Source organism: Rhinolophus sinicus, linkage group LG05 (assembly GCF_036562045.2).
Source record: "Rhinolophus sinicus isolate RSC01 linkage group LG05, ASM3656204v1, whole genome shotgun sequence".
In the NCBI taxonomy this organism is placed as follows: domain Eukaryota; kingdom Metazoa; phylum Chordata; class Mammalia; order Chiroptera; family Rhinolophidae; genus Rhinolophus; species Rhinolophus sinicus.
In genome coordinates, this window is record NC_133755.1 from 29,365,759 (window position 1) to 29,386,783 (window position 21,025).

At 45.2% G+C, this 21,025-nt stretch overlaps 1 protein-coding gene across 2 annotated transcripts in view; it reads right to left on the reverse strand.

The window, feature by feature from the left end:
• Positions 1-21,025, reverse strand: part of THADA (THADA armadillo repeat containing) — a 292,405-nt gene that overhangs the window by 9,746 nt on the left and 261,634 nt on the right. Inside the window, exon 37 of one of the 2 annotated variants that reach the window (XM_074331930.1) lies at positions 17,196-17,335. The exons of the other annotated variant lie outside the window; for it this stretch is intronic. Within the exon in view, the coding sequence (XP_074188031.1) occupies positions 17,283-17,335 (53 nt within the window). The 3' untranslated portion in view covers positions 17,196-17,282. Of the gene's footprint in view, positions 1-17,195; positions 17,336-21,025 lie in introns of those variants that run through there. 2 annotated transcript variants of the gene reach the window in all.

Here is a 21,025-nt window from a genome sequence, read left to right on the forward strand (position 1 = left end):
CTTTGAGGTCATTTTCAGCCGTACTGATTAAAATGAAAATGCCAAGACTGATTTTTTCCCATGTTGCCAGCCTTGGAAACCAATTCACATCATGGATTAAAAGCCCACAGTCTGACTCTAAAGTATCAAGTGCCTGCTAGGCTAAGGTGATTGGTCAAATCTCCTTCCTAGGCCTTCCCAAGAGCGGTCAAGGCAGTACACAGTACATGCTGAGTAAATGGTGACAGGTTGAATTCTCCCTGCTCCGAGCTCTGGAGAATCCTGTTTTAGGCATCTGGAAAAATCTCTCAACCTGCCATCCAACCAACTCTCCACCGACCCATTCATTCACCCAACAATTCAAGCTTTTATCTACCCACAAGTATTTACTGGTCACCTGCTGTGTGGGGGGCACTGTGAGAAACATGAGGAAAATCATAGCCCCTTCTGCTCTCAGAGAGCAAATAGTGTAGTCAGAGGCAAGGTGACACATAGGAAGTGTCAGGAAATAGTCTAAGGTGTTGTATGATGCAGACGAATCATACCACTACTTGCAGTAATGAAAAGACAGAAAAAGAAAAAATGGAGGGAGTAGGAAGAGGGGGAGCTTCACAAGAGGGGGAACTTGGGCAGAGGCCAAGCATGGCTGGGACAAAAAGGGAGAAGCAGGGAGATTAGACCTGCCCATTGAAGAGGGGTGTTTTTGAGGGGAACTGGAGGTGAAGATGGAGAGGCAGATAGGCTGGAGCAGGCCTGAGGAGGGAAAAGCGGTGTTTGATTGTGTAAGTATTACTGGGCCTTCTTCTTAGTGAAAATACTTTAAGGTTTCACTAGGCTGTTTCCAGACGACTCCATTATTTCGTCTTCTCTACAGATTTCCTCACTTCCCCTCAGCAGGGCAAGAAACTGAATTTTAATTAGTCGTGAGAAATAACTGTGGAGCTGAAGCTTGGTTCAGCTGCTGACTTTGCCCTTCACCTCTCCTGGGGGCTGCCAGAAGCTTCTCTGCCCCCCGCCTCTTCTGACCCCCCCATCTCTAGAGCCCAGGGCTCTCTGCTCTCCAGGGCTCGGGTGGGATTCCAGGCATGCCAATCTGTGAGAGGACGTCATGGCTACACCTGCAAAGGTCATCATCTTAGCCTTTACCACTAAACAGAGTTCCCAGGTGACCCTACCTGAGTAAGACAAATGGCCCAGAGGAAGGTCAGTGTCCTAAGGAATAGAGAGGGGTGGCACCTCCTGCTTTGAAGAACCAGCAGGAAGTCTGGGTGCAGGAACATGGATATTTGTGGTATTAGTCTCTCTTCTTTGAATATTCAAACCATTTCATCAAAGAAGAACCAAATGTGCCGGTCAGTACTCCCAGGGCAGCCCCAGCCCCAGCATGTACTGGGGCTAAGTGCCCGGGGCGTCGTAGCACAGAGACCACTGCTCACCCACTCACTGCTCTGAGTTGGTGCCCTTGGACGACAGCCAGTCCTTACCCCCCTATCCCAACCTAGCCATGCTATGAAGTCTAGAGCGGAATTCAAACTTCACCTGGCCCAGGTGGACCCCTCTTCCTCCTCCTCCTTTTTGTTTTGAAGTCCTGGAAACCATTGTTTAAAAGCAGTATACATGGACGCAGAACCCAACCAAACACACACATCTCAGGGGTTCCAAGGCCCCAGGGAACTTATCAGAATCATCTGGACAGGAGCGCAAATGGACTATCTGGTTTTTATACAAGTTTGGTACAGATCACATGGTTTTTGAAAAATCAGGAGATTTCTCATTAAAAAAATCCAAATTCCTAGCACCTTTTGAACATTCAGAAAATTAGAACCTGGTGTCTCTAGGGCTGCGTTTTAATGTGATAACAGCTGGCTGGAGCAGAGCACTGGCCGCGCCCTAGAGGAGGCACCTGTGCATGTAGTCTGGGACCAACCTACTGCCTCCCACCTCACCCCGTAGGCATGTGAGCCTGGGACCCTTACACGAAGGCACTGAGGACGGCAGCGGGCCATCCCTGACCTTTACAGACGAGAACGCTAAGACACTCCCTCTGCCACAGCTCTCCACTCACCAGTCTCCCCCAGGGCTCTCCGGGCCTTCCCTATCCCCCAACTCTCATGCCTTTGATTCCTCACTATTCCCCGTCTGATCTTCTTCCTCATCTAGGCTTAGCCAGGCCTACTTGTCCCTCAGGACCCAGCCTAGGTCCTGTGGTCTGGGTTTCTCCAGTCCCTGTGACCTCTCTCTGCTAACATCTGCACAGCACTCCGTGTGTTCTCAGACGGTGACGGAGGGCGTTCTGTGGCCGAACCCCACGTCCTTGCTTTTCCCAGGGTCCTTATACAATAGCACTGGGCACACAGCAGGTACCACCCACTTGGCACTTGATTAGAGTCTTGTCCTAAGCAGTTTACTTAGGACTTGTGTTTCCCCAATAGGAAAACTTCAAGGGTGCAAAAATCAGGTCACATAGGTACATACAATTATTGTTACCATGTTACATTCAAGGTTATTGAGGTTTAGAGAAGTAACTCATTCAAGATCAATCACACAGGTTGTAAGCGATAGAGCCAGACGCAAACCGAGGCCTGTCTGACTCCAAAGCCTATATTCTTAACCATTTTGCTAAGCTGCCCATCAATATGCAATAAACGGATGGATGATCGACTGATTACTTTTGGTTTGCCGCCCCAGATCCAGTCTTTGTCCTTCCCTATTCTGTCAGTGCCCCAGGAGGCTGACCTGTAACTGCAGTAGCCAGGTTTCCTTGCTACCTGGCTTCTAGCTGGATTCCTTTAACTGTAAGGGAATGCTGAGAGTTGGGAGGGTAGGAAGACAGAGAAGTTGGGTACTTCTTTCCCGCACCGTCCCTTGCAAGTCACCAAGGTTCTGGAGGCAGCTGCATCCCCCCCGTGCAGCTCTCACCAGGTTCTGGTAAACCCATGCCCAATGCTCTCAGCGGCAGAGTGGCAGGGAGGTAAAAGCTTCCTACCATTGCTAGGTGGCTCAACATCACTTACTGCTTCCCTTCACCCAGTGGTTCTGAACTTCAACCAGAGATGATGTTGCCCCTCAGAGGACATTTGGCAATGTCTGGAGACATTTTTGGTTGTCACGATTCAGAGGAGGTGGTGCTATTGGCATCTAGTGGGCAGAGGCCAGGGATGCTGCTAAACATCCTACAATGCACATTACAGCCTCCTCCCCAAACTGTCAATAGTGCCGAGGTTGAACAACCCTGTCTTAAGCCTACCCACGACCCTGTACAACTATGAATAGTCCGTTTCGTGAATTCTCTTCAACTGAACAGTCTAGTATGTGGATGGACGGCACTCTTCAGAGTTCATCAGGAAATAGAGGCCTAGGTCTCTATTTGGGGCAGATGCGAAGGAACTCATCCCTTTGTTTCCTTTTTTCTGGAAAGCATTTCCTAGCTCAGCCCCTTCTTACAAGCTCTCTGGGCAGAGAGGTGGCAACAGGTGAAAGCAGCCACTTGAGACAAACAGCTTGCTACAGAGCCCTTTCTGTCTGGAGGTGGAAAAATTTTCCAGGTCTGAAGGAAAAGGATAAAAACACCATCATTTGAAATTCTAAAAATACTTTGGGGAAAAAAACTTTCAAATATTAATTTGCTCTTTCTTAATTTTCTAGCTATTTTCATATGGAACAAATGACCTGGATTCCCAAAAGTTCCTTAGACCCAGCTCCCAAAGACTGGGATCCTCAGAGACGTAGTCATATGCCTAAATGTAAACATTTTCCTGGTGACCTATCATGAAACCAGAAATATATCAGCAAATCGTTTGTTTCCATTTTAAAGAAAAGATTTTTTTTTAAATCCTTTATTTTTAAAGTTAAAAAAAATACAATTAAAAAAACGTGGGCCCATCTCAAATCACTGAGGAAATACATATATATTTCCCTGATTGATTTTAAAAATGAATACAGCCAACATGAATGAAAATAAGCATTTCGTAAGAGTTAAAAGTGTGCACTTCTTATTCAGCAGGGCCATACTTCACCGAAAAGTTGTTGATAAGTTCAATTATAGCTGGTTAATAGTACAGTCAGCTCAAAGCTTATACAAATACTTGCATATGTTCACTTCCAACCACACCAAAGATTAAGGAATGGATTCAAACAAATATCACCCTTGGCAATAAGATCTGTGAAAAAGACCTGCTTCTCCTAGGGGATCTCAGCTTGGGGAGGTGGGAAGTGGCACCCACCAGCCATTGAATCTTTCAAGTACTGCAGTTATACCCAGTTTTGTGTGCAACTCACTGTCCTGTTTCTTGGGGCTACTACCCCCCAAGCTCAGCAGGAAAGAGTAAAGTGCATGTAGGGCTTCATCCAGGATCATGAAGGCCTGTCCCTGGGCCCCTGGTGTGTGAAGGGGCCACAGGGTGAGGAATGAGTTGGTTCCAGACCAGAGATGCTCTGGAGGACAGTGTCTGGGCCACTGGCATCCCTCCACTGGGCAAGGATTCCGTTGGCTTGAACTCCATTAGGCCCTTCCGGTGGAGGTCAGCCCCTCCCCCAGAGAAGCCCCGCCCTCTCCAGCGCTTCTGCACTCTGCTGGCTCCTTGGGGATTTCACTCTGCAGAGTGAAGTGAGTACCTTAGGCTTCATTCCTCTTAACACGGTCACTCACCCCAAAACACTCCTCTTGGAAGGGGCAAGCTGACCCCCTCTCCCCAATCTCCATGACCCTGCCCAGTGAACAAGTGAAGGCAGCAAAACAGCCTTTGATGGAAGTGGGGTACAATGAGGATTCCTACAGACTGGGAAGCCCTCTTGGGGGGCCCTGGGCTACTTGAGATCCACTTCTTCCACCAGCCTTCTCTTCCTCTTGCCTGGGCAGAGTTCAATGCCTCTGTAGACACATTCCACATTCACTGATGAACTTGAATCTTGCGATTTCTCTTTTCCCTTTCCCTGAAGTCACTCTAGTTTTCTTTAGCTTATTTCACTACTGGAACTTCTCTTACAGGGAATTTCTTCTCAGCCTGAGCTGTGAAGACTGACTAGCTCCTTTTGAGGTCTTCCTGAAGCTTCTCTGGCCCTCGGTGCCACCTGCCCCCATACTCTTCCCTGGTCCCCCACTCCCATCCTCACCTCTTTCAGCTTACCCAGGGCTTGAGGGAGGACAGAGGAAGAAACCCAATGACTGATTCATTTCAGCAAAGCTGTCAAGAGCACAAGGTGCTATGCCAGCCAAGAGCCAGAGCTCCCCTGAAGACGTCTAGTCCAGGCATAGGACACATAGTGCAGAGCTCAAGATGGCGGCTGCCCAGCTCCCCCAACACATGGGGATATGGAAGGTAGTGGATGCAGATGGTCCTGAAGTGTCACTGAAGACTAGAAATTTGAAATCAGAAAAATTCAAGGAAGATAAATTTTCTCTCTGGAGGGCTTTATCACTCAGCCTTATCCAGAATCCATAAAGCTCCCTTGTTGGTACCCCCTCCTCACTCCCAGGCTAGCTCTAAATAGAACAAAAACAGTCCATGGTAATATAACCAGCAAATCAAGGTATATAAGTAACTCCTAAACTCACAAAGTGATTTTAAGATTTATAAACAGTGCTCAATATGTTAAGTGCCTGTGATTTCAAAGTTTCTGGGAATTTTGTATCTTGAAACTATGTTTACTCCCAGGTATCCCAAGGCCTTTCCTATTTGTCCCTTGTGACCAACCTTCCTCAGCGGCCACCCTGGAATTAATGTCCACCTTCAAAAGGCATCAGAAACTGCCTGCTGCCAAGGCCCTGGGCCAATAGAAGTGGGTGGCTGAGGCCGGAGAAGCCTGGGGTGAGGGATGGGAAAGAGAAAACCTCTCTTAAGAACAGGCTCGGGAAGAGAAAGTTCAGAGAATACAGGGCAGCACGATTCTGGGCTTTTACCTAACTAAAAAGGAGAAAGATCAAAGTGTTGCACGGTGGATTTAAATTTGCTGCTAGGAAGAGCATGCGGGTGTTAAAGGTTTTGAGACTCCAGAGTCCATTGCCCAGAAAAGCTCCTTCCTTTTCAGCACCAGTCCTTCGTGGGAAGGGTGGGAGGAGGGATTAGGAGGAAGAGGAACTCTGAGAAAAAGCAGGTTGTTTTTGACCTTGAGGATGTTTTGATCTTGCCTTGAATGTTACTGGTAAAAATAGTCAATATAAAACTCAACTGATAATGGCAAACTAGCACATGATAAAATTCACAATAACTGATCAGAGAAGTCATTTTGTTAGTGACTCTGCAAACTGCAAATAATCACCACCATTACCACCACCACCACCAGCAGCAGGGGGGGAAAATGTGCAAACCAACATTAAAAAAATAAAATTGATGGTCTAAAACTGGATATGGTAAAACTCTTATTAAAATCTGTGACCAAAAATCAAATCTTCATTGTTAAATTTACACATAAAAGAGTTGATACTTAAGAAAAAAAGAGGGAACATTAGAAATGGTTTATGCGATCTGTACAGAAAGTTGATCAAGGAATTAAATTGGTTTGATGGAGTTACACTGGAAAATATTGATGAAAATTAATCATTGTTGGCATAATTCATATTAAAAAGTTATATTGACATAGAATTTCTGAATTTACTTCTTGCTCAAGAAGGTCAGTAGTCTGGCCAACTTCCACAGCTTTCCTGTCCCTAAACTCAGCCTCTTACCTCTTACTTCACTTGAATATTTGGCTGTGTGTGCTGTGCTTTGGAGCTCCCTGGGTCTCTTTGAAGCCTTCTCTTCTGCTACTTCCTGCCCTTTCTTCTCAGTGGCATCGTGGCCTTGGCCTTCACCTGTGTATCCACAGGAAGCTGTCCTGACAATTGTACCTGCCTCTCCACCCCCACTGCCACTCCTAGGTTCACCTGGACCAGTCTTCCTTTAAGAACAACAGTAACCTTCTAACCAGCCTCCTTGCTTCCCGTCTTGTCTTTCTGGTCTCCAAGCCATCCTCTCTACCTTGCGTTCAGGGTGATCTTTCTAACGCTGCCTTTTAAAAGTCTTCACTGGCTCTTCAAAGCCCGAACATCCTAACTCCTTAGCATGAAAGGCTCTTCCTGCCTGGCTCCCCTGCCCCCATTTTTACAGGAATAAATAAGCCCACAGCTCTCTTGTATTACTTCTCCATCACTAGTGCATGCGCCATCCCAGCCACGGTGTTTTAGGTTCACGTTTGTCTTCATTCTAGGCAACTGAGTTCCTTTCTCACTAAATTCTTCCCCTGCCTTAGTCCAATCTTTTCTAGTGGCCCCAAATCCTCTCAGCACCCTATCCCCAACCCACCCCCACCCAGACTCTTTCTTCTGATTATCAGCATCTCTTTGGTGACCTCATTCACTTCCAGAGAGATTCCTGGTTCCTCAACTTTATTCCTTTGGTTTATTTTCAAATCTAGCAGAAGGAGGTTGGCGTGTGTTACACAGTGGGGATGGGGTGGTATATGCCTATTCCTGGTCATAGCAGACCTAAGAGAATGACTACCTAGAAAGGACCTCCAGTTCCTCAAAAAGGTAAACATGGAATTACTATATAATCCAGCAATTCCACTCCTATACCCAGAAGAAATGAAACCAGGTACTGAAACAAAAGCTTACACATGAAGGTTCATAGCAGCATCCACATTAGTCAAAAGGTGGAAACAACCCCACTGTCCCTCAATGGATGAATGTATGAACAAAATATGGTGTGTCTACACAATAGAATATCACTCAGGCATAAAAAGAAATGAAGTCCTGACACATGCTACAACGTGGATGAACCTTGTAAACATTTTGCCTAGTGAAAAAAGCCAGGCACAAAAGGTCACAGATTATATGATTCATTTATGTGGAATATCCAGAATAGGAAAACTCATGGAGACAGAAAGCAGACTAGTGGTTGCCAGGGGCTGGGATGGGAGGGGACGACAGGGAGTGACCGCTTAATGAACATGGGGCTTTTGGCCGGGGGGTGGGGGTGGTGGTGGTGATGAAAACGCTTTGGAACTAGATAGTGGTGATGGTTGTACAATATTATGAATGTAGTAAATGCTACTGAATTGTATATTTTAAAATGGTTAATTTTAGGTTATGTGAATTTCACCTCAATAAAAAATAAAAATACAGAAAAAAAAGGACCTTCTTGGAGACAGAGTCAGAGAGTGTGCCAAGAACAAAGGATGATGGGTAATTCAATTCTGTGCCCCTGGGGCTTTATAGAAAAGGGGGTGGGTAAAAAAGTGTCCATTCAATGAGTATTGCTCTCCAGGATACATCTCCCAAAGACTGACCCTGAGCAGGGGTGTGAGGGGTATACAGATGAAGGCGTACATGGGTCCAGCCCTCCCTCTCCACGCTGGGGCTGGGCTCACACAAGGATAAGAGGTTTAGGGCTTGGAAGACTAGAAAGGTTACAAGTCTAGCAGGGTGGTTCGAACAGCCACTGAGGAGGGAATCCTTGCTCTCTTGTACCTCATCACATTCAGTAATAAAGCGAGATATTTTACGTCTGAAAGCACCTGCAAGGTAAGACTCATATATAAGTAGATCCCATGAAATTGTTTTATGCCAAGAGTGGCCGATCAGATCACAAAGCTGCAAGGAGAAATCTCTTTACCCAAATTACACAGACCTACTCGTCTGGTTTCCATTTCATTGCTTGAGTCTGTTTTATAGTTGTGCTTTTTCATGAAAGCTTTTAAGGGAGGCTATTCCCTGACGTCATGCAAAAAAAATGTCTGAATACAATTACATTACAGAGCAGCACTTTTGGAAGAGAACGCGGCCACGAAGCTGCTGGTGTCCTGTTTCCTTCCCTTTAAAGCCATTTGTCTGCTCTCTAAAAGCAGAAACCCCCAACCCCAGCTCTCCTAGTCCCTGTATCTGTCAGAGCACGGCGGTGGCACTGATCTGGGAAATGTATGCACAGTTGTGTCCCCCCCCCACCAAGAGTGGGAGACGCGGGCGGGCCGTCGGGGAGTGGTGGCCTGGGCCTGCTTGTCTAATGTTGCACATCCTACAATCAAGGTGAGGGAACAGAGCCTCCTTCTATTGACTTTCTCAGGAAACTACTCGAAAACCAACTTTCAACTTCCTCCCTACCCTCCTGCCTCATTCAGACTTGCCCCCAGGCCCGGGGAATGGTTTTTCTTAAAAGCTATTATGAGAAACAGCTCTTCTCACTCAAAATCTGTTCTACTGTGAGCAAATTCACCATGTTTTTCACCTTTTCCCTGTTGCTTTCTCCTCCTGGCAGAAGCTGCCATATTCCTAAATGTCCAGTAGAGGATGTTCCTTCTTTCCCTCGGTCTCTGACGGAGACAGATTACTTCGGCCACTGCTAGACAACCCTCTCCCACTTCTGACTCAACAATGGCTCAAAAGAATTGACGTTCATACTAACCACCCTTCCCATTCTTGCTAACCTTAGCTAGAGACCTGGCCTTTCTCATCGAGGCAGAGTCACTGCCACCCCACTGGTGACTTCAGCATGCATGAAGACGTCCCTCCTAATACGAGGTTTCACCATACTTCAACTTCCTCAACTCCAGTGCTGTCCGTCTCCAGGTCCACTCTACTCCCCATAACCATGCTGGCATCTGCGAACTTGTCATTACTTAGAACTGTTTCAACTTCAAGATTTCAAATTCTAAGCTTTTTCATTATTTTTAAATGAACATCATCATCGCTAACATTGATTGAACACTTATTATGTGCAAGAAGTATCACAAGTTCTTAGTACATATGACTTACACATGTATTCATTCCAACGACCTTTTGAAGGTTTTATGCGCCTCATTAGCAGAAACACAGGTTACGATGTGGGATTTAAATCACATAGTCTATACATTATGGCTCCTACAACACATACCCTCTCTAATCTCCTAACACAACTGTTGAACCTTCTACTTCTTCCACTGAAACTACCCCTCACTCTAAGTCTGACCACATCCTTGTACCTGACTCTCCTCATGGCCATTGGTTCCCTCTCTCGGCGTATCCTGAGCTCCTTGGGTCTCTGATGCGCTTCCTGGCCCCCCACCCTCTACCAGCTCAACAGTCCTCATAACCACATCTCCCCAAACCCAATGTACTGTTCCACGTTCAGCTACAGATTCTAATTAAAGAGAAGCAGTATGCCGATTAGGCTCTCCATAAATTCATGCGATTGAATCTCAGCTGGCCTCTCACTGACCCCCAGCAATTCTTTCATTCCTTTTTTTTTTTTTTTTTTGGTGACTCCTAACTGAACCTCGATATACTGTTCCAACCTTCTCCCTGTCCCCTATATCCTACTCCCTCATTCTTACAGATAATCTCGTCTTCTACAAAGGACATTCAACATAAACTCAAACTTCTGTCCTCCCCACCTTCAAAATTTCTCTAATGATTCTTTTAAAACATTAGTTTCAAGGCAGAGCAGGGTCTGGGAAATGCGGTTTTAAGACAAGGGAGTAACATCAATATTTACATGAGAGATAGCCCTCGAGAGCCTAGAGACACGTGGGAGAAAAGGGCACTGTGGAGGATAAAGGTCACGGAGATGGCACAAGGTGCTGTGTGAAGAATGTGTGGAGGTGGAGCTTTTTATTTTTGCTGAGTTTAAAGGAGGGAGGATGAAAAGACAGATGATGCTACGGAGTGAATCGACACGTGGGCCCTTAATTTCCTTACCTCCTCCTTCTAAACTCCTTGAAGTTGGCTTCTCACCTCCCATTACTGGATCTTTTCTCTGAACTCTCCTATCACATTTTCTCAATCCTTATCTCTGAACATGACCTTTGGACAGTGTCTGGCATGGATGACCAAAGCTGTCCTCTTGATCGTTTTTCCTTATTTGAGTTTCATGACAATGGAAAGGCTTGGTTTTTCTGATGGGTCTTCTTTACTTCCTTTGCTCGCTCCCCTCCCAAACAATCACAATGGCTTCCTAAGAATGCTCCCTACTTTAAATTTCTTTCTCTCCCTGCCCCAATCCATCCATTTATCTCTCTCATTCTAATATTTACAGAGCCCCTACCATGTGCCAAGCACATGGCTGCTATTAAACTGTAGCTGAATTAATCTTAATGCATAGCTCTGATCACGTTGCTTGTTTGTTAAAAAATCTTTACTGGTTCTTTGGTGCAAATGGTATCCAGATTCTTTGGCCTAGCACTCCAGATTTCAGTGGACATCTGTTGTTTTTGTGGCCTAGCTTCCATTCACCTTCTTTAGATAGCTGTACCCCAATCTTGCCCTGGAGAGCCAGCCTCTCCATGCTATTTAGTCCATGTGGTTTGGGTGGGGCTAACCCTGTCCCCCACTCCAGGCATGGGCATCTGCCCCAGGGAATCATGTTCCCCACCTCAGAGATTAGTTCTGGGATGGGCCTGGAACTCAACTGGAGCCATTTAAAGAGCAATGGAACTTTATGGACACAAGCGTTAAATAAGCAAGATGTAAAAGCTGGAAGTGCTACAGCCATCTTCCAACTCCAAAGGAAATGAGAGCCTGCCTGGAGACAGAACCAAACTAAGCACAGGGGGAGAACAGCAAGGAATCAGGTCTTTGGGACACTGTTTCAGCCCTTGAATTATGCCACATCTGAAGCCATCCCTGGCCCCAGAACTCGCACTTATATGCCCCTCTGTGCTGAAGTGGGTTGGGTTGGACCTTCCATCCTTTGCATGTGAAAGAGTGCTGCTTGATCCAAAGGTTTCATCTCACCCATCCTAGTCACGCACTTGACGCTTCTACCCTACGAATTTATTCCTTTCCTGAACAGGCCTCACAGTTGGCCACCCCTGTCTTTCTGGAATGCTCCGCAACTTTCCTCACTGAAATTATACCCATCCTTTAAGGTTCAGTTCCAATGAAATTTCCTCCTAACAGTCATTCTCCAATTTCCCCCTGTGACAAATGTTTGTCAAACAAACAACCAACTGAACAAACAACGACGAGAGAAACAGGGCCCAAGAGGGGGCAGGAGGGTGGTGGTGGAGGTGGTGGAGGGTGTTGGTGGGGGGTGGAGGGTGTCGTGGGGGTGGTAGTTCTCTAAACTGATATATAGACCTGGGTTCCAGAAATCATGTCCATCATCCCTCAGGGCTTGGGACTTGTTTTCCTCCATCTTCCGAGTGGTGTAAATCCCTACTTCTTACCCTCCTTGGCCATCCTTTCTTTGGGATACTGGCTTTTTAGAATGGTAGTAGATATTTAAAACAAACAAAATAAAAAAACTCCAAACTCCAAAACCAACCAAAGGGAGGGGGGAAGATTTGGCTAATAAATAAATTTGGAAAATTCTGGGTTAAACAAAGGTTTTTTTTTAATGCAGGGCAGTGGGATGGGGGCAGGGTATGTAGCTTTTCTCCAACTTACTCATAAAACAGGTACCAGTGCAGAGGGAAGTGCCACATTCTTCCCTGCAGACATGCGTCGGTTTAAGGTAATGTGGGTTATTTTATGTACACATATAAATATCCTACCCTTTGTTCAAGGTGCCTATTTGCTCTGCACAGCGACTATTATGAACACAGAAAACTGTTCCTTGTTAAATATGGCATGCTAAGTGGTTTTGCTTTCTGGCAAATCTCCAAACCATAATTATTAAGGGACTCGAGCTGCTGAGGAATTCTTGGGTTACAGGAAGCTTTGATCCTGCTGTTGCCTTCTTTCCCTGACAGAAGTTCCATGGGTGTGGCTGACTTGCATTGTTTTTCACTGCTATGGGGCTGCTTCGAAGGTGAGGACTGAACAGAACTTCAAGGCGACCAGGAGCTTGGGCCCCTCAGTAACTGCTGCATCCAGGCTCTAGCGAAGTATCCATGCCTTTCCGAGCCCCAAATGGCTGTAACCAAGGGAATGCACAAGCTCCGTCCAAGTATTGGAGTCGGAATGCTGTGGCCTCTAATATTCAGTTTCCCACACACTCTGCGAAGCCCAGATTCTTAAGCCTCACTCATTATTGGGTTTCCAGCTGGGGTAAAGCCTCTGTACGAAACGGCTGACATGACTTTGCTCAGCAAAAGGCAACAGGCTCCGGGTGGGTGAGGCTTTGTTATTTTATTCCCATCAAAGTTGAGAGATCTGATCCAAAATTCTCTGGGTAGCTACGGCCATTTGGCATGCAGTACACTCAAAACTCACGAAGCTGTCTCCTCTACAGAGTGAAGAAGATACATCAAGTTGGGCATAAACTGTCAGGTCAAACTTTTGAAAGAGCCAAACTCTTTTCTACTGAAACGTATGATAAAATATCAAGGGGGACATACCTATTCCTTCAGCCTCTTCAATGCTCCCCTGCCTGTAAAGAGAGCTAGGAAGGAACACCCAGATGTTCATTAATCTATGATAGAAGGAATAAAAGGACACCTCCAAAATAAAGTGGTAAGGTTCGCTACTTGGTGAAGGAAAAGGATTCTAAAACACATAGCAAGTTTCTGGTTTTCTAGGGTTAAAAAAAATTGTCATTTAGGATTTGGATTAGAGACGGAAACTTGTTCACTTTTTGACGTTTGTTTCCTTCATATTTTGAAACAGCTATTCTGCGAGATATGTGATAACTCCCATTTTACAGATAATGAAACTGAGGCCAAAAGAGTAGAACCTACTAGTTCAGGTTAGAAGCGACTCTCTGATTCCCAGATCACTATTCCCTCTCCAAGATGGCACGGACCTGCAAAGGTCTCCTTCTCAGGTAAGAAAATACCTCCTCATTTACGAGTAGAGGTCTCTCTGTTGGTGAGTGGAGGAGGGATGGAGAAATAATGGAGGGGCAGAGAGAAATCAGAGTCCCTCAGGGCAGCAACTAGAAATCAGAGGTTCTATTGTGGAGGTAGGGGGCTCCGAGAACTGCCCAGACCCCACCTGTTTTAGGGAGGGACCCAGAATAGTGTCCTTCAAGTGTCAGTTTCCATTGGGAAAGGCAGAGAATGGAAGCAGAAGGGTACTGGGGTCTTAATCATTAGCCCCAAACCAAGGTCTTCACTGTCAATTAGAGGCTGCTTCTCACTGGTAAGTTGTCAGGTGATCAGTCACAAAGAGGGAGGTATGTCCCACCCTGGGCAGCTGAAACCAGTTCCAAAAGGCTAGGCTTTGGGGCAGGAAGCTTCTGAGCAGGATTCTCCCTTGAATAGGTCAACTTAGCAGGATCCCCCTTTGGCTCCCCACTTCAATCTATTCCATTCACACCTTCCCTGCTGGCATCCATCTTAGGAAGATGCATATGAGCTCATTCTGGAAAGGGGAGACCTTTCTTCCCACTCCAGGAGAAGGTCAATGATTCACTTAGCTAAAAATGAACTTAAGGCCACTATCGATGAAAGAAAAATGAAACACGTGCAAAGGTTGAATTCCCCTGCTATTTCAATTACAGCAAGGAACATAAAACCTTATTTAGTAATTATAACCAACACTCAAATCGGTAAACTTTAATTACATGTTACATGGACCAGTGAGAGAAAAATGAGGAAAAAGGCGAGGTGAGGGTAGAGGAAAGTCACAGACTGATAAGAGAGAGAAAGCCCATAGGCAGGAAGGAAGGCCCAAGCTCAAAAGTAGGAAAGCAAGTGAGAGGAGGCAGGACGCCCCAAAAGGGGTGTGTTCAGTAGGAGGTGACCGTAGTGCCCTAAGGGCAAGGCTTACTCATGGGCAACTACCACAACTCCTCCTATTCTTTATCCTTAAACTGTCACATGCCTCCCTCTTGGAATGGGGGAGCGGTAGGAGCCCAGTAGAGAAGAACTGCTGTATCAAACAGAGGAGGCCCCGCTAAATTTGAATTTTAGATAAATAATGAATTACAACTTTTTAAGATAAGTACGTCTCACATCTGCCTGGGGGCATATGTATACAAAAAATTGTTTGTGGTTTATAAATTCAAATTTAACTGTATGTCCTGTATTTTTATTTCCTAAATCTGGCAACTGTACACCAGAGGCCAAACCCTTTTTTGCACTGGAGCCTCAATGACCAGGGCAATATTTACACTGACAGTCAGGGGGAAAATCAAGTTGAAGGTCACTTTGGGAAATGAGGAGTGAAGCAGCACAGAGATTTTTGCTAAGCAGGACTGAAATCAGCAACTGAGGGCTATCAAGCCTCAAGTATTCTCCTCCTTGATGAGTGCATTTCCTGCTACTCTCCTCCAGTACAGCTGAGACTGTCTTGTCCCCTCTCCCTGGAAAGGGTTATCAAGACTAAACAGAGTAACTCTACACAGGGTTCCATTGGGATTGAAGGTAACCTGGCCCGTGAGTGGCTTCCTGAAGGTTCTGAGGTGGAGCGCGAGCTTGCAGAACACTAAGGATCAAGTAAAGGCCAAAACAAAACAGTCCATAAATTCTAGGATGCTAAACAATATCTTCCACTCAGTTTTAGTCACTGTAACGTTGTGAGTGACATGACTGAGCCCGTACCACCAATGCCTGGGGGAGAGGGACAATAAAGCGCCCTCAATCAGAAGCTCCAGCACTTTTGAAGGGGACCCAAAGTGATGCTGCCAGGGGCCACTGCTACTGCTCTTGCCAAGGGATCCAGAGGCCATCTTGGGGCTGAAATAGAAAGAGTTGCTGCTGCTGAGTCCTGAGCCATGGATGCTGTGGGCAACCTGGCAAAGTTCTGTTCCACTACTTGCTTTTTTCAGATAAGGATATATATCATGGATACCTTTGCATGTCAGGTCATATGGATTGACTCCATGACTTTTAATTGCCTCATGGTATGTGGATGTATCAAAGTTTATTTAACTGATCCTTTGATGGACATTTAGGTCTCTCCTTTTCCTTGCTATAAGCAATGTTGAAAGGAATAACCTGGTACATATATCTTTGCCCATGTGCATGAATTTTTATAGGATAAGATCCTAGAAGTGGAACTACTGGATCAATTGGTATATGCATTTAAAATTTCTATAGATTATCATTAAACTCCCTCTAAAAATGTGCTAATTTACAGTCCCACCAGCTATGAACATACCTGTTCCTTCACAGCCTTAGCGATTGTGGGTGAGCGCAATCTTTTTATTCTTTGCCGGTAAGATATGGGGAAAATGACAGGTCACTGTTGTCCTAGCTGGCATTTCTTTATTAGTAATCAGGACGAGCATTTTTTTTCATGTGTACCGTTCACGGCTTTTGATTTTCCTTCCACAAAGTGCTTGGTTTTTGTCTTTTGACTTTTTCTATTATCTTCAATTTATTGATTTTTAAAGAATTCTTTGTATGTTAAGGATCAAATTCAATTGTCTGATATACTGCAATTATTTCCTCTGAGGAGAGGTTTGCCTACTTAAATCTTGATGGTGTTTTCAATTGTTTGGGCCTCAAAGGAGTCTTACATTTTTGTTTTATCATTGGTATAACTTATTTAGAAGATGTGTGTAAATATCCAAGTGGTATTTTGTTGTTATATTTTTATTTTAAATTTCAAGTGTGCTTGCAATCTGGTCAGAAGTGGCTTAGAAAGACTCCCACTTTATGGAACTGAAATCTTCTTGGTGACCTCAAATATAATCAAGTTTTGTAAATGTTATGTAGCTATTTGAAATGGATGTTTATTTTCTGTCTGCAGAGTGCAAGGTTTATACATATCCCAGCTATTAAACATGGCATTCAAATCCTTTATAACCTTATTGTTTGGTCTGTCTGACCTTATAAATTCTGAGAAATGTAGGTTAAAGTATCCTACTATGGTTGTAATTTTAACAAATTTCTTCTAATATTTCTTGTAGTATTTTTTTGCAGGGATGGGTGTATTTTGATGCTATTTTACCTGATGTTTACAGGTTTATGCCTGTTAACGTCTTCTCTGTGGATCGTACCCATTGCTGTCTGTCTTCCTACTTTTTGTCTGAAGTTTTAGTTTGCCTAATATTACTGTTGCCACCCCCACTTTCTTTTTGTTGCCATTTGCCCTTAATAGTTTTGTCCATCCCTTTATTTTCAACGATGCTATGTCATTTTAGGTATACCTCTTGTATCAAAGTGACATACAGTTAGAAGCACTCCCTTCTTCTCCCTTAGTAAGAGAACTATATAGGTAACGCGCCCAGGCCAAACGAACATATTTCTTTGCACATCTTGCGGCTAAATATGGCCACGTTATTAAGTGACAGCCAATGAGAAGGACACAGCAGTGGTCATGGGACTTTGGGAGGGTTCCCTAAAATGGAGAGGGCTTGATCTCTTTATTGCTCTCCTTTCTTCCTTTCCTTCTCATCCGCAATGAGGCCAGGATGGGTAATGCTTTTAGCAGCCATCTGGGACCAAGCGGTGACCTTGAAAATGGAAGCCATATGCCGGGTAGTGAAGCAGAAAGACAGAGGAAGCCTGGGGGCCTGGGTCCTTCATGACTGAAAGCAGCCAATCAGCTTGAACTCCTCCTTCTGGACTGCTTTAACTTGAGAGAGAGAAAGAAAAACGTCCACTGTGTTTAAACCACAGTTTTGCTTTTCTGTTACATGTAGACATTAGGATTCCTAAAAGCTACATTAGATTTTGCCTTTTTTGCGGGGGTGGGGGGGGTGGGGGCGGGGGCGGGGGTGGGGGGATGTAACTCAATCTAAGGGTTATTATCCTTTTTTAAATTAATTTTTAAAAAACTTTTAATGATTTAAGTGTGTTTTTCCAGGACCCAACAACTCCAAGTCAAGCAGTTGTTTCAGTCTAGTTGTGGAGGGCGCAGCTCACAGTGGCCCATGTGGGGATCAAACCGGCAACCTTGTTGTTAAGCGCACTACACTCTAACCAACTGAGCTAACCGGCCGCCCCCAAATTAAATTTTTTTAAAAAAATTATAGTTGACCTACAATATTATATTAGTTTCAGGTGTACAACGTAGTGATTCAACATTTCTATACCTTATGAAGTGATCACCACAATAAGGGCTTATTGTCTTCTTTCCTTTAATGATTTGAGTTTTAATTCCTTTTGCAGTTATATTAATAGTTATGTTAAAAAGCTTAACAAACACATTTGGACCTTTATTTCTGTAGACATATCCTTTAGGGTCTTGTGACTCTGACTATGGTCTCTTGACAAGCTGCAGCAACATCCCCTGAGAGTTTGTAAAAAAAGGTGGCATCTCATGCTCTCCTTCGACCTACTGAATCTGAAACTCTTGGTCATAAGAGCCTCAGGTGATCAATCTGTGTACAGACTGAGGTGTGAACACCACTGCTTTAGAGGGCACACGCGTCCCCTCCCCTCTTCTGGGCAACGTGTAATGATCTCTTCAATTTTTCACTTAGACCTGGGGAAGGTTCCCACAGAGAGCCAAGTCATCAGTAGGGCATTCTTGGCCTTTGAAGAACTGGCCCTCTCCTCTCTAGTGTGAGTTCTTGTCCTTCCCCCATCCCGCTCCCATTCTCCACTCCTCACGTTGCACTTTCAGCTCCCTACATGTGTCATGGCACTCCCTGGGTACACACGAAGCCCTCGCCGAGCAGCCCACCCAACAGCCAACCCCCTTCTTCCTTGCTAACAGAAGTCTAATTCTGTTCTGGGAGACGATGCATCCAGCTGCAGGTGATGTGTCTAGCCCTGTCTCATTCTCCTTTGCGTGATGCTTCCTCTCTCAGCCTACCTTTGTAGCTAAGAAACCCATGTACCCAGACTTGGCCAGAGAGGCATAGAAAAATATCTGCTGGGGGCTTTGGGGGACATTTTTTTCTCCTTGGATAAAATGAACCTTGTGATAAGAAAATTGTATGTTCCTGCTCCTTCCTTCCTACCTAGAAGATTGGGGGGCTATCTGAAGGTGCAAAGCCATCTTGTAACCATGAGCAAAAGCCAACAGGCTGAGGATGACAGAGCAGAAAGACAGAGACAGCCAGGTCCTTGACTAGGAATCTCTTTCTCTGCCCCACCCCTCACCCCTTTCCTCCTTTCTCTTCCCATCTGCTCCAAATTCACTCTCCCTTCACCTCATCTCTAGCTGGCATAACATGGAATTGAAGTATGTTCTAGCCCATTAGCTGTATTATACTATACTCCTTATTTTTAACTTATAGTAACAGCAAGATTAAGCCTTTCATTATAACTATCACCCACCTCCCCAAATCCGCCACTCTAAAACGAGCACAGTGGGTGTTTAGTTCTCTGAGACTCTGAAATTATTTTCCCCCATGGATTAGAGCCAGCCAGCTCCAATCTAGGTAAACACACCCTCATTCTCCCCTGCCCTCCCCCCTTCCCAGGTGGCTGGCTCTGTTTCTAGCAGGCTATGTCACAGGGCACCTCGCCTATTGGGACTGATTTTTAAAATTTTCTGTGGTTTCTGGGGAATGGATGTTGTAAAATAGAGTGAAAAGAAGTTGAAGCTTGAAATTTGGTGAACTTTCCCCTGCCCCTTACACGTGAATTATGACTTGCTGATAGAAGCGGCTTTTTCAAAGATGAAAAACAATCTAAGATTTATGGACAAGTCTGTTTCAAAAAGACCCAGAGCTGCTTGTAACCAAGGTGGGAAAAAAAATACCAGGAGATTCCTAGATCTATTCTGGTTGGAGGAAGGCAAGACAAGGGAGGAGCCTGGGGAAAAAGAGCAGGCAAGAGGACAGAGGGAGGGATTGGGATTGGCTGAAGAAGAACTTGGGAAGGCCAACATTTGGGAAGATTTCTTCTGCTCATTCTCTGAGTTCTGCAGTAGCGTGCATGTGACGGCCATTCCCAGCAAATAGGGGTGAATGAAACAGTCATTGTTTTTACCTAAGTGCTACGCTGCACACATAGATGGTGAAGGAAGAGGGGGTGCCAGGAGAATGGTACATACGGAGATGAATGAACCTTTTATCTGAAACTGGGAATTCTGCTTCTAAGGGTTCTGACCTCTCACTGCGTACTTGGGAAGCCAGCAGAAAAATATTCCTGCCAGTTTCTCAGAGTCAAATCTAAAGGACGGGGCCAAAATTCTGCTCACGGTTGGACCGGTCTCTTAAAGCAACTGCTACCCACGCCCCCACCCCTCCTTGAAAGGCCAGAGGTGGGGGAAGGAGAGCTGCTGGGAGCAGCTCTGACAGTGCATCTGGACAGCCTTGTGGGTCTTGTGGGGACAGAGCCAACATTTCTGAGTGTATATTTTATAACCACAGCTTCAAGTATAAAAATAGCATGTGAAAAATAAAAACAGGACTCACAATCAGAGCCTCAATCATCCTGCTGGTTAGAGAGGTTAGAGAAATAATAAAATTAGAGGAACCAAATTGAAAACTTGAAGAGTGCTCACTTGCCTTGGCAAGGAAAATTCCAGAGCCAGACTTACGCTCAGCCTTTCCTAAGTGCTTAAGGCAGCTCGGCTTCCACTTAAAATGTCTGTTATCACTGTCTCCCCAGGAGAGTTATTTATGAAGGAAAGTTTCCTGGTCAGCCTGCCAAGCAAGGCATCTTTAAGAGGGACGGGCCCAGGCAGGAGGAGCTGAATGAAAAGACCACAAAGCTGTGGGTCGAGGTGCTGCTCACTTCTGCTTCTTCAAACACGCCCAGGCGGTAACTCAAAACCTGAAAACAGCCCGAATCCTTTTCCAAACATAAACTGAATCCTTTATGTCAGCTTCCATATATTTTCCTAACTCCATTCCCCACCCCAACCCCACTCCACAGCAGAAACCAATTTGCTTAACAGAGTAGGTTCTGGGGGGTTTTCCTCCTCAAAGGTCTCATTTGGAACAGATTTAAGGAGGAGGAGAGTGCAAGAATCTGATTTTTTTCTTTTTTCTTTTCCCTTTTACTTTTGAAAAAAACACATTTGCAACTTTGAAGCAGAACCACTATGTTCTACCACTGGCTTTTAAAAGAGGAGAATTTCATTTTCTGGTAAAATGGAATTGGACTTCTTGGGGGAGCCCCTGCCAACTCCTCCCAATCTAACCCGACCCTGAAGGCCCAGCGCTGGCTCAACTGGGGCTCATTGTGAGGCTGGATGGGACCCCGACCCAAGGGGAACTGCCCACCTCAAACCTCATGTCCACATTCATCACCAAAAAACCTCACCATGCTTCAGCAGCAATATGTCAGTTGTGACCTACTCAGGAATTCAGCATGCCTCGCTTTGCGGTGATGGAGGCTCCTGTACTTCAAAAGCGTATGGAAA